The sequence below is a fragment of the Camelus ferus genome, chromosome 6 (genome assembly GCF_009834535.1).
Source record: "Camelus ferus isolate YT-003-E chromosome 6, BCGSAC_Cfer_1.0, whole genome shotgun sequence".
NCBI classification, from domain to species: domain Eukaryota; kingdom Metazoa; phylum Chordata; class Mammalia; order Artiodactyla; family Camelidae; genus Camelus; species Camelus ferus.
Genome location: NC_045701.1, coordinates 69,129,495 through 69,142,581, shown reverse-complemented (window position 1 = coordinate 69,142,581; position 13,087 = coordinate 69,129,495). Strand labels below are relative to the sequence as shown.

The 13,087-nt window shown below is 33.8% G+C and overlaps 1 protein-coding gene across 9 annotated transcripts in view; it reads left to right on the top strand.

Moving 5' to 3' along the window:
* The window catches only part of NUMB (NUMB endocytic adaptor protein), a 157,450-nt gene that overhangs the window by 98,554 nt on the left and 45,809 nt on the right, over nt 1-13,087 (top strand). For all 9 annotated transcript variants that reach the window (XM_032482323.1, XM_032482320.1, XM_032482317.1 and 6 more), the window contains one exon: nt 3,249-3,389. In XM_032482323.1, coding sequence (XP_032338214.1) covers nt 3,264-3,389 — 126 coding nt within the window. In that variant the 5' untranslated portion in view covers nt 3,249-3,263. The remainder of the gene's footprint in view (nt 1-3,248; nt 3,390-13,087) is intronic.

Below are 13,087 nucleotides of genomic sequence, written 5' to 3'. Positions count from 1 at the left end.
AGAATACTGAGTTGGGGGCGGGGAGGCAGAGAGGAAAGAAGTGTACAAAGGAGAGCTGGAATTGTGGTGTCAAGTTTTGCAGAGCATTTAAGGAATGAGAACATATAAGTCAGAGAAAGCAGAGCTTGTCTGTCTGAAGCTGTGACAGGGACCTGAAGACCCACCTGAGTTGTGGCCAGCCTCCTAACCTCCTTCTCTTTCCTTCCAAAACAACCGGTGGTCCCTAGGTCTCCTCTGTAGAAATCCGTGGGCTATGTAAAGCATAGTTCAAGAATTACTGACATCTAATACTCTTTGTAGAAATGCTGATAGCAAACCATTTTAGTGCTGTGAAAGTGGCAAGATATTTAGATCCCCAAATTGGTTGACAACTTCCAGTCTATTCTCTTATTGGTCAATAGAATAATACCACAGTAAATAGCTGCCCAAATAGCAAATAAACTTGTACTAGAGCTATTTAGACAAAGGTTGGATGTTTTCCTTTAAGGGAAGTTGTCAAAGTGGTTCCTTTGTCAATGGGAGGTTGGCCTACTATTAAATGCAGTCTCTTCCAACACTGATGATTCTCTGGTCTTATATGTCTACATTTATCCTACCTAGTAAATATCATCAAATATGATGGAATCTACTTTATCTTTCATTTCTTCAAATTAATAGTATGCCATATATATGATACACACTGTATTAGGATACAAGGGTACTATTTAAACAAATAAGTTTAAACAAATAAGACAGTCTACCATTAGGGAAATAGAAAATTGCTGTAAGATTTGATGACTGCAGTAACAGAGGTAAGCAGAGGGTGTTAATGGGAATCACATGAAATGGAAGGACTCAGACAAGATGGCGGCTTGTGAGAAAAAAAAAAAATGCTAGCTTCTTTGAAGGCTCTGAGCTGACTCTTTAAAGGTGAGTAGACTTTAGCCAGAAACAAACAGGGAAAAGTTAGCTAGGCAGAGGAAGGAAAATGTACAGAGGCTCTGGAAGAGGGCATACATGATTTGGAGAACTGTAAGTAGTTTAGAATGGCTGGAGCTTAGCAAGTGAATCAGAACTGGTGAGTGAAACCAGATGAAAAAGGACTGTTTGCCGCAGTTAGGAGTTTGGACTTTATCTTAAAAGTGATGTGAAGCAATTCAAGGATTTTAAGCAGAGTAATTGCATGGTCAGATCTATATTTTAGAAAGCACTCTGGTGGTAGTCAGGAGAACAGATTGGAATGGACCTCTCTTGGAAGCAAAGAGGGCATTAAGTTATTAGACTTTGCAATGATGTAAACAAAAATGAGGAGAATAGAACTGATGTGGTGGGTGGAGAAATTAATTCAAGATACACTAAGGAGGTAAAATCAGTAGTTTTTGGTCAGAGAAAAAGTAAAAGCAAGAATGGCTTTCAGGTGTCTGGCTTGGCCAGCCAGGTAGATATGTAGTCTTTTTTGCTAAGAGAAATAAAAAGAAAGGAGTCATATAAGCTTTTTGCCTCAAGATCCTTAGAATGCCAACTTGAGCAAAGCTGTAGGTACTTTTCATTTTTCTTTTATTTGCATTTATGTGTATTTTTAAAATGTGATATAAAGGACTATAGCAGGATGTATTATCAGGGAGGGCTGTGGAATTTTTTCTGAAAGTCTATTAGATTAAAGTAGACTCATTTAAGGTAGTTTGGGAATGAGTGATCTACTTAAAGGCAAAGGAATGGATTACCTTTTGTCCAGTCTTTTGATTATTTACTATCTATCTCATCTACATATAAATCACCTTTGAATTGAGAAATAAATTCATTTTTAGAAAATCCAGGCATTTTTACATTACCATTCATCTGTCAGAATTTTTACCTTTTAAGAAGATATGTGGTAAGATTGGCTTGTCTATGTAAATTAGCTAATTTGATAATAGTTCTGCTGTGGTATTATGCACTTCAAAATACAAAGTGATTTCCCTCAGAATGCAAACTTTGATTTTCAAGTCTTTCATTGGTGTCATGTGGGAATTAATGTTCAATCCTTTGCTATTTAACACTCTTGACAGAGAGGATATTCCCTTTATATAGCTTTGGCACATCATTTTCTCGAGTTAAGATCTCTTTTTAGGCTGGTTGAGGTGCTTAAACCCGCAATGCTCTTTAACAGAAAACTAAAGGTATTGGTTTCAGATTTTGAGATTTACTGTATAAAGGGACACTTATTCATTATGTTTACTTGGCTCTTGAATGCTCCTTTGTTTCTTATCAGATAGGTCTTCCTTCCCTGTAGTTTTGCGATTTCTACTGTGCCTTTGAAAGCATTAGAGAAGTGCCTCTTCCAGTAACAAAACAAAAACACTTACTGTAGCTTAATACTTTTTAATTTACGGAGTCAACAATGAGACTTGGACCTTTGTCCCTAAAAACTATTAGATTACTTTTGTGTCTGTAACGAGTATAGATATGAAATTATATTCTGATACTATACTGCTTGCAAGAAATTTCTTCTTTAGAAGAATTTAATCCTGGTAGAACTTTTTCTTCTTTAAATATTTTTAAGCTTTTTGTTTACCTCTTTTTAGCACGTATTTTATTTAAATGTGTAATTTTTATGTTTTTTGGGGGGTGGTATTAGGTTTGTTCGTTTATTTATTTTAATGGAGTTACTGAGGATTGAAACCACAACCTCATGCATGCTAAGCACACACTCCACTACTGAGGTAAATATGTTTAAAGGAAACTTTATTTTATTTCTTTTTATAAAATATATTCTATCAAAAGGCTTTTCTAGCTCCTGCTTTGCTTAGTGCCTTCTAATAGTAAGCAAAAAATAGTCCCAAATTTCAGTATTTCAGAATGATTTTATCCTAATAAAGATGAAAGTTTTCAGAATATTTTCAGAAATTGCTAGCAGTCTATAATTTTGGCATGCATGTACAGATTTCCTTATTCAGGAGTTAGAATGAATTTGAGAGTGGGGATACTCATTGGATTATTACTGTAAAAATGTTTGAAAATTCTTAGAATAACATTTCTTCAAATCCTAATAGAGATTATTATCACTTTATAAGAACTAGTATTCTAATTGTCTTCTCAGAAAGCGAAATGATTTGTTTGTGTGAAGTTAGAGTTACCCTAAGAGAAAGTACACTAATTGCTCATTTCCCCCCAAAATAAACTCTTTAATTTGGGATTCTAGTTTTTTTTAATTAGTGTAGTAATCTAAACTTTAACTTATGTGAGAAGATAATAACTTTGTTTTCATATTTCTTTTACTCTATCTGCAGGTTATAAAAATTAAAATGAATAAACTACGGCAAAGTTTTAGGAGAAAGAAAGATGTTTATGTTCCAGAGGCCAGTCGTCCACATCAGTGGCAGACAGATGAAGAAGGAGTTCGTACTGGGAAATGTAGCTTTCCAGTTAAGGTAAGAGCTCATGTTTCTGTAAATCTAGATGTGGAAAATTTTTGACAGTTTACTGTATGTGAAATTCCATTAATTGGGGCAGTTAAAAAAGAACGCTCTGAAAGTTAATCCCTTTATATTCTGCTTCAGTGGTAGAATTAGTAAGAAGAAAAATAGATTATAATGAATGAGTTTTCTCTTTATATTTAAACAGGAATTTCTGGTATATAATACGGAATCACTACAAATAAGATCGCTTTTGATGAGAATACTAATCTTGAAATATCTGTAAATCCTGAATTATCAAGAATCAAAGTATTTTCAGTGGGATATGCTTACTAAGTGGTGGGGCAGAGGGAGCAGGAGTCTGCTTAAATACAGGCCTGGTGTGTTCTAGAAAATCTTAAATCAGAAGAGTTAAATCAAAAGAGATTTTCTCTTTAATCTTGTGACTTTTAATCATACAGAAGTCGTTTAAACTAATGCCTTCATTTGTCAGATCGGAAAATGGAAGCTTAAAGAGGCTAAGAACATAGTGAAGCTCTAGAGATGAGGTTCCATGCAGGTGCTTTTTGTTACTGCTACTTGAAACTGGAGAAGAAGGGTTTATAATTAAGGTCATGGAAGGAATAAATGTCCATACTCTACTGTTTAGTGAAAAGAAGCAATTACAGTAATTATATAAATATGCTGTGAGATGTATTAAGTATAGGTAAAAAAAAAAAAAAAAAGGAACTAAACCAAAATGTTAATATCTTGAAGAAAAAAATTTAATATAAAGTTTTCATATTTTTCTCTATTTTTTATAATATTCTTATGTGTGAATATTCTTATTGTGATATTCTCTTCCATTTTATTGCCTCAGTATTATTTATTGAAATGTGGACTAAAGCTTCAGAAAGAAAAAAAAAATCTATGTGACAGGAAAAGTGATTTTTAGAATCTACAGGTTAAAATGATACATGGTTTTTAAAATACACAAATTTTCCACCATATGTCAATAACTAAACATTTTCCTGATTACTTAGCTTTTTTGTCTGTGCAACTTGTTTGCTGAAACTTTTGTAGGAATAATAAACTTGAATATTTAATTTTATATGCTTAGTATTATATTAAAATATGAAAGTAAAAAACACCTCTCTTACATAAAAATTAACACTCTTCTCTACTACCCTCCCCCCTAGCAAAATAGTAGGTTCATTTTGATTACGCAAGTTGAGTATTAAGTATATGAAAGTGGGTACTTTTAGACATTCTTGATTGCTTGAAGTATACAGTGCAACCTCATGGGGGGGCAATTTGGAAGTATCAGTTAAAATTTTAAATGCAGTTTTCATTGACCAGCAGTTTTACTCTTAAGAATAACATTTAAATACATTCATAGATAAATACTGGCATGACTGATCATTCTAACATCGTTTGTAATAGCAAAAATCTGGACATAAGTTAAATACCATAATTCTGGGATTGGATAAAGAAATCATGACATCCATTAAGTGGAGTTCTTTGCCACTATTAAAAAAAAGAATAAGGTAGATCTATATTCACATATTTGGTAAATTATTTTGAACACCTATTATGTACCAGACAAATGCTAAGTGGTAAGCAGATAAGCATCTTGCTCTTGTGGAGTTTAGAGTCTCCTTGTGGGAGAGACAGACTTTAATTAGATATTTGCATTAATAGTACATGATTACAAACCAGATAAGTGCTTTTAAAAAGAGGAACCTGGTTCTGTAAGAGCATGTAGCAAAAAAAATTTAACCTAAACTAGGGTACAGGGAAGGCTTCCCTGAGAGAGTGACCTGATATCTAAAGATTGAGTAGGAATGAATTAGGTTCAAAGATAGGCAGAGTGTTTCAAAATTATAAAAAGTGTATGTGCATGGACCCTAGTGGTGAGAGGAAGGAATGATATTGAAGAGCTAAAGGAAGTCTGTAGTTTAGGAAGTTATATGAGAAGAATGTGGGAAGTAGTAGGGCCCACATTCTTTGTAGGCCATGTTAAGGATTTTGGACTTTTAGAGTAAGGGGTAACCCTTAAATGGTATGTGTTTCATTATTTGTTTGTTTGTTTGTTTTATTGTGGTAAAATATACGTAATGTAAAATTTACCATTTTAACCATTTGTAAGTGTACAGTACAGTGATATTAACAGCATTCATACTGTTGTGCAGTCATCAGCTCTACCTCTAGAACCTTTTCATCTTCCCAAACTGGGACTCTGGCTGCAGTTATTTGGAGGTAGCCGATAGTGGATGCAAGGAGTCTAGTGAAGGATCCCTAATCCAAGGAGAGATAATGGTAGGCTGGACTAGGGTGTAAGGTTGATACCTCCTTTATTGTCCCAAACCGATAGAAGTGATGATCATTGATATAGGAAACACTGAAAGAATATTCTTATTCTCTGCATGTGCTTACAGAAGGATGATTTTGGTGCATTATTAAGTGATAACGACAAGGTACAGAACAGTTTATATAGAAAGATTCTGTTTGTAGTTAAAAAGAAAAATCGTATATATGCTTATACATTTAAGAGATAATCTGTAAGAAGATGACACAGGTAACTCAACTACAGAATGGGAATGAAAGATTAGGAATCTTTTACTTTTCAATGTATATCTTTTGGAACTAGTGACATTTCTTCTCATGAGCATATATCATATTTGTAATAAGCATATATATTTTTAAAATTTTTCATTCACAGGATTCTAAGAGGCTGGTATACAGTGTTGAAATAATTGTAGTAGAGTTAACTAAAGCACTCTATTGGCTATGAAATATATAGCTGTAAAGTATTTTGTATGAGATAAGTAAGGTTCAAAATCTTTCAGTGTAGTTCTTGTTTGTCATAAGAAACAGCTGATTGGGATGTGCTTTAAAGATAAACACATAAGATACAAGGTTATACCTTACACGGGTAGGGAAGCTTATTTAGGGCATTTTTGTTTGGTCTTTTCCAAATGGCCTTTTGAAATCCTTTCTGTAAGACATTCATCCTGTTTGCTATGTTGTGCCCTCCCCTTACCTGCCTTCCTTCCCCAACCCATCCTATCCCACCCCATCCCATAAATTTATGTACAAGTGACCCAGGGTAGAAAGGAGAATCAGAACCTAAAAATTTCCATAGCTTAGAAATTGATGCATTTCCTCAGTCAGAGTTAGCTGTCAAATGATGTCTTATCTGGCCTTGCCTTAGAGACCACTAAATTCTGAACTAGTCATAAATTGGTATAAAAAGTTTCCCATATAGGCAACTAGTAGGGTAGCAGGCTTGCTCATGGAAGGAGAACATGTTTGAGGGTAGAGAAGATGAGTTTCTTTTGAGGTACACACCAGACATGCACATGCAGATCCTCACTGACTGCAAAACCATCCTGAACTTTGATTTTGAAGTTACAAATAAATTTTAGTGAGTAGGTGAGTTTGCAAATATGGAATCCTCGAATAATGAGGGTTGGTTATATATAAATGATTGTTGAAGTCATGAGTAAGTGACATTGCCTAGGGGAAGTGAGAATAGAAGAAGGCCTGGCCATCATTCAAAAATCCACAAATGACAAATGCTGGAGAGGCTGTGGAGAAAAGGGAACCCTCCTACACTGTTGCTGGGAATGCAGTTTGGTCCAGCCACTGTGGAAAACAGTATGGAGATTCCGCAAAAGACTAGAAATAGACTTACCATATAGCCCAGGAATCCCACTCCTGGGCATATATCCAGAAGGAACCCTACTTCAGGATGACACCTGCACCCCAATGTTCATAGCAGCATTATTTACAATAGCCAAGACAGGGAAACAGCCTAAGTGTCCATCAATAGATGACTGGATAAAGAAGATGTGGTATATTTATACAATGGAATACTACTCAGCCATAAAAGCCAACAGCATAATGCCATTTGCAGCAACATGGATGTTCCTGGAGAATGTCATTCTAAGTGAAGTAAGCCAGAAAGAGAAAGAAAAATACCGTATGAGGTGGCTCATATGTGGAATCTAAAACAAACAAACAAACAAACAAACAAAGCATAAATACAAAACAGAAATAGACTCACAGACATAGAATACAAACTTGTGATTGCCAAGGGGGCGGGGGTTGGGAAGAGATAGACTGGGATTTCAAAATTGTAGAATAGATAAACAAGATTATACTGTATAGCACAGGGAAATATATACAAGATCTTATGGTAGCCCACAGAGAGAAAAAAATGTGACAATGAATATATATATGTTCATGTACAAATGAAAAATTGTGCTCCACACTGGAATTTGACACAACATTGTAAAATGATTATAAATCAGTAAAAAATGTTAAAAAAAAAAACAACAAAACTTTCCATAGGTCAGACAAGTGGCCTCCATCACGCTGAAAAATAAAATCAAGACTTGTACATTAAAAAAAAAAAATAGAAGAAGGCCTGGGACAAACCTAGAAGGAACAGGCAGTAAAATAGATATCTTCAAAGGAAAATAAGAATGAAGCCAGAGAGAAGGGAAGCCAGGAGAATGTGGTCTCAGAAGCCAAGGTTTCAAGGAAGGAGAAAGTGGTCAGTTGCTATAAAGAGATCAAGTAAGAAATCCAACTTCATTAGATTAAATATTTGAAAGTCTTGGTGACTTATAGTGAAGTCATGAGGATGTAGTCTAGATTTAGGAGTGAATGGATACAAAATAAGGAGACAGCAAGTCTAGAGATTACCAACTCAAGAAGTTTGTCAGACAAGTTTGTGTGAGGTTGGGGAGGGGTGGGGGAAGCATTTCAAGAGATACAAGGAAACTTCTGGTGGTAATGGCTGTCTGTTACACTGATGGTGATGATGGTTTCTCTGGTTAGGGTACTTAGCAAATTGTATACTTTAAACATGTATAGTTTATTTTATGTCAGTTATACCTCAAGAAGGCAGTTAAATTTTGTTTTTAATGAAAAAGTTTGTCTTCAAAAGTGAGCAGAAAGGCAGAGTAACAAAGAGGGTGTGATGCTGAATAACTGTGTGTGTGTGTGTGTGTTTTAAGTTTTATTAGATATAATTTACATACCATGAAATATACTCATTTGAATTGTGTAAATCACTGGTGGTTTGCTTTTATGTTGAATTTTGTTTTTAAGATGGGAGAGTCTTAAGATAGTTACAGGTCTTTACAAAGAGGCATGTAAAGAGTGGATTTGTTTTGTGGTTGTTTTCTTTTCTTTCCCATTATGATTTATCACAAGATACTGAATGTAGTTCCCTGTGCTATGCAGTAGGACCTTGTTGCTTATCGTATTTTATATAGGGTGATTCGATCTGCTAATCCCAAACTCCTAACTCTTCTCTCTGACACTACTTTCCCCTTTGATAACCGTAAGTTTGTTTTCTGTGTCTGTGAGTCTGTTTCTATTTTGTAAATAAGTTCATTTGTATCATTTTTTAGATTCCACATATAAGTGATATCAAATTGTATTTGTCTTCCTCTGACTTATTTCACTTAATATGATCATCTGTAGGTCCATCCATGTTGCTGCAAATGGCATTATTTCTTTTTTATGGCTGAGTAGTAGTGTATATCTATACCACATCTTCTTTGGAGAGTAGGTTAGTTTTAGACTGAAGGAAGGATGCTGCTTTTATTTTAACAGTCACAAAGGTAGAAAACAGGGTATATGCACTTAAATTTATAGTGTTGGTGGATTGAGATGGATGGAGTTCTATTCTAAAGATGTATTTTCTCAAGGAAATGGGAAGTGAAGACATCTGTAGAAGAGTGAGGAGAAAGGTTATGGAATTAGGTTTTGAAGACAGTGACATAACTACTCTAGAGAATGGACAATATAGAATATGCAGTTACTAAACATTGTGAAATGATTATAAATCAATAAAAATGTTTTAAAAAAAAGAATATGCAGTTACTAGAAATAGAAATGCAGTTACTAGACATTAATCAAGTGAAACTACAACTGGTTTGAGCACTGCCTTGTATAAATATATTAGTGCTTATGTGAGTATAATAACTTATTAGAGTAGTGATTAATTAGAGTAAAGTAGCTTTCAGAGCTTTACTTGCAATTCCATTTGCTAGTATAACAGATACAATTTTTTAATGGAGAAAATTTTAATGTTAAAAGTGAAATGTTCCCTATAAAAACTTTATCTGGTGGTTCTCAAAGTGAGGTTCCTAAAATTTTTCATGGTATCCTGAAGTAGTTTCTTTTCCAACTATATATCTGTGTGAAGCCAGGTTTTCTTCATATACTTAACCAAAATGACATATTGCAACACATTAAATGTAAATACAAATATGAGAATTCAGTTTTCTTCTGTTAAGCCAGATACTAAAGAGATTTGCAAAAATGTGAAACAGTGCCACTGTTTGTGTGTGTGTGTGTGTGTGTGGAATTTTTTGAGGTGGAATATATAGTTATTTTTATTAAAAATATTATTTATGTTAACATGTAATTGGGTTTATTATTTTAAAACTAAATATATATTTTTTAATTTTAAGTTATATTTTCCTTTAACAGAGGCACTGTGGATTGAACCCAGGACCTCATACACACCAAGCGTGTGCCCTATCGCTGAGCTGTACTCCCTCAAATTAAATATTTTTTAAGTTCTTATTTTTAATTTCTATTATAGTAATTATCAGTGGATAGAACTGACCCCAAAATTTTTTGGCATCCTCAGTGTAATGGGTCCTGAGACCAAATAATTTGAGAACTATTGATTTAAATAGTATGTTTCATCAACTAAAGTGATATAGTAAGAATCTACCTGTAATTGCCTAATAACATTATATTTTAAGAAGCTTGTATTAATTTTGGCTGTTAAATAAATTTGTGGAATCCAAAACAGTTCATCAATCCTCTTTTTTTTTTTTTTAACTTTTTTTAGGGGGAGCTAATTAGGTTTATTTATTTATTTTAATGGTGGTTCTGGGGTCTTTGAACCCATGACCTCATGCATGCTAGGCATGCACTCTACCACTGAGCTATACCCTCTCCCTGATCCTCTAACTTGTAATTAAAATCTTAATTCTCTGATTATGTAGAATATATAGAATGCAAAAATGGGCCTTCTGTTACGTAGATTCTGAAGGTTATGTTATCTTCAAATTTGGAAGGATAGAGATTAAGGGGCTGGATACAGAATTTATACTTATTAGTATAAATTGGTCTAATTATTTTAATTACTATTTTGTCAGTAAATATTCACTGTTAAATGAGATGGAGGGACTTTCTTATCCCTTTGGTTTAGGTTTATAAACCTAAACCAGGAATTGTGCTGGTATTATAAACAGAAGAGACCAAATGGAGAGCTGAGCATATGAATGCTAGACTTGAATGTTTTTACCTCCTAGACCAACGTTTTGCTGTATTAAGTGATCTACCAGTGGTTTAGGGGCCCAATCCTTTTCAAGATAAGAACTGCTATTGTGCTAGAAGTTATAACGTAGTATTTTAATAACAGGCCTTTCTTATTGTGTATAACCATATAGCCATGGCACAAAATATAGAGCTCTTACTATTTCAGTATTTCTGAGAAGCTAGTTGTGGCTTACTTAACCTATAACACTTAATAATCTGTGATTTCAGAAGATTTTGGTGCAAAATGTTAGGCCAAACTAAAAGCTGCTAAATATAATGTATTAGGAAAAAATGCACACATGCAGAAAGTAAAAAGTAAAATGGGAAAATAATCACAGATGTTATATCAAGGGAATACTATTAAGCCTTTAATGAAGAGATAAAAGTCATGCTTTATCTGTTCATCAAAGCCTTTCAGTTCATTTGATAAGCTTACCAATTCATTTTATATATATATATAATATATATATATAAAATATATATATATATATATCATTCTAAAACTTGACAGAGCATCAAAGAAGGAAACTACAGACTAAATTTATAGATACAACACAGAACTCTTGATAAAATATTAATAAGCCAAATCTAGCAATCCAATTAAAGAATAATTTATACCCTCACTCATTATTATCAAAAGATAAAGGGAATGAATATGTTTTATATCAGAATGGGACAGGTCTTTACAAGCATACACACAGAGACTTCCCACTACTTTCCATTGGCTAAGATTGAATCAAATCAAATTCATAGTTGTAAGAAAAATCCAGGAAGCAGTTATTTGGTGTTTTCAGTCTGGAAACCGGTTCTTCTGGCAGAGAAACCAGTTGAAAGAATAGCTGCCATGTAGGCAAATAGCAATGCCAGGCCCAGTCACTGTATCATACCTAATCTTACGTATCTTTCCTCTTGATCTTTCTGTCCTTTTTCTTACTGCCACTGCTTTAATCAGGTCCTCATCTTTATTTTCTCCCTTAGACTACTATAAAAACTCTTGACTGTTTTTCTTACTTTCTTCCTTGGAAGGAATAGACCGTCCAGATTATTATTTTAGTGCTGTATTAGTGATCTTCCTAAATTGCAAATACAGTTATGTCACTTACCTGCTTCCTGTCCTTCAGTGACTCTGTAATAAAGTTTTAGAGAGACACCTAGACTTCTCTAAAAGTATACACTTTTAGCCAAACTACCTGAGTTTGAGTTTGCTCTGTGCCAGTTAATAACTTAGCCTCTCTGTGCCTCCATTTTTCATCTATAAAATGAGGACTAGTACTAAAACTAGTATAAGTGTTATGAAAATTAAATTAGTACAGTACGTGAGAAAGCACAACACTGTCATGTAGTGAGTGCACCATAAATGTTTTACTGCTGCCGCTCTTGTTATTGGTTAGATGCCAGCTGAATACTGGAGTTTTTAATCTGCATTTATTTCTTAGGTTATTTTCCCTTAATTGATTTTTTGACACTGCAAGTTAAATATCTTCTCTTAAATAGGAACCAGAGCTTTTACAATATAGATGTTTGATGCCTGAGGAATTACTTACGCATTGGTCACCAACCTCTCCTACCTTTAAAAATTCTGTTCATCCCAAGAGATTTTCTGCTGCTTATAATTTTATTGCCTGAGTGTAACAATCTTCTGCATACACAATAATGTTTTATTTCAAAGCTGCCTCCTGCTATAAAACTTAAGTTAATGTCCAGCTGTATGAAATAAATCAACTAAAGTGACATTTAGTTGAACAGATACATTGTTCTCACAGCTAAGGTTGCTAGCGTGCTGGCAATGACAACTATGCCATAATTTGCTCTTTCTGAAACATTAAAAATTTGGGAAAATGTGTCCTTGGATCAGAGCAATGAGATATTTCATACAAGTTTGTAACATAAATTGTGAAATGTTTTATGGTTTATTCTTCCCAAGCATTTTAGTTACTCATGATTTGCTGTATATTTTGCAAAGAAGTTTCAGCTCCGTTCAGTGACTCTTAAGAATTGATTTTCTTTGTGACATAAGATGCAGTTAAGAGTTCTGTTACGTGATATTGTTAGGGAATCCTTGATAATACCTGATTATTTGAAGCCAGGACTTGAACTCCAGTTGTCTAGATTTAGAGGGTTGTGTTTTTAAGCACTATATTATAATTGTATAACATAATATGTTAATGAAAAATTACTTCACTAAAACAGTGTTGAATATAATTTAAACTTAAATTTTTTTTTCATTAAAGTGATATATGCTTGTGGCTAAAAAATGACACCTTCCCTACCCCTAGCCCCACTCCACAGTGACATTTTTAACTATTTTAATTTCTGCTTCCCATTGGTAATATTTTAATTTCTTTAGACAATATGGTTTTACTGTCTGTTCTTCATTT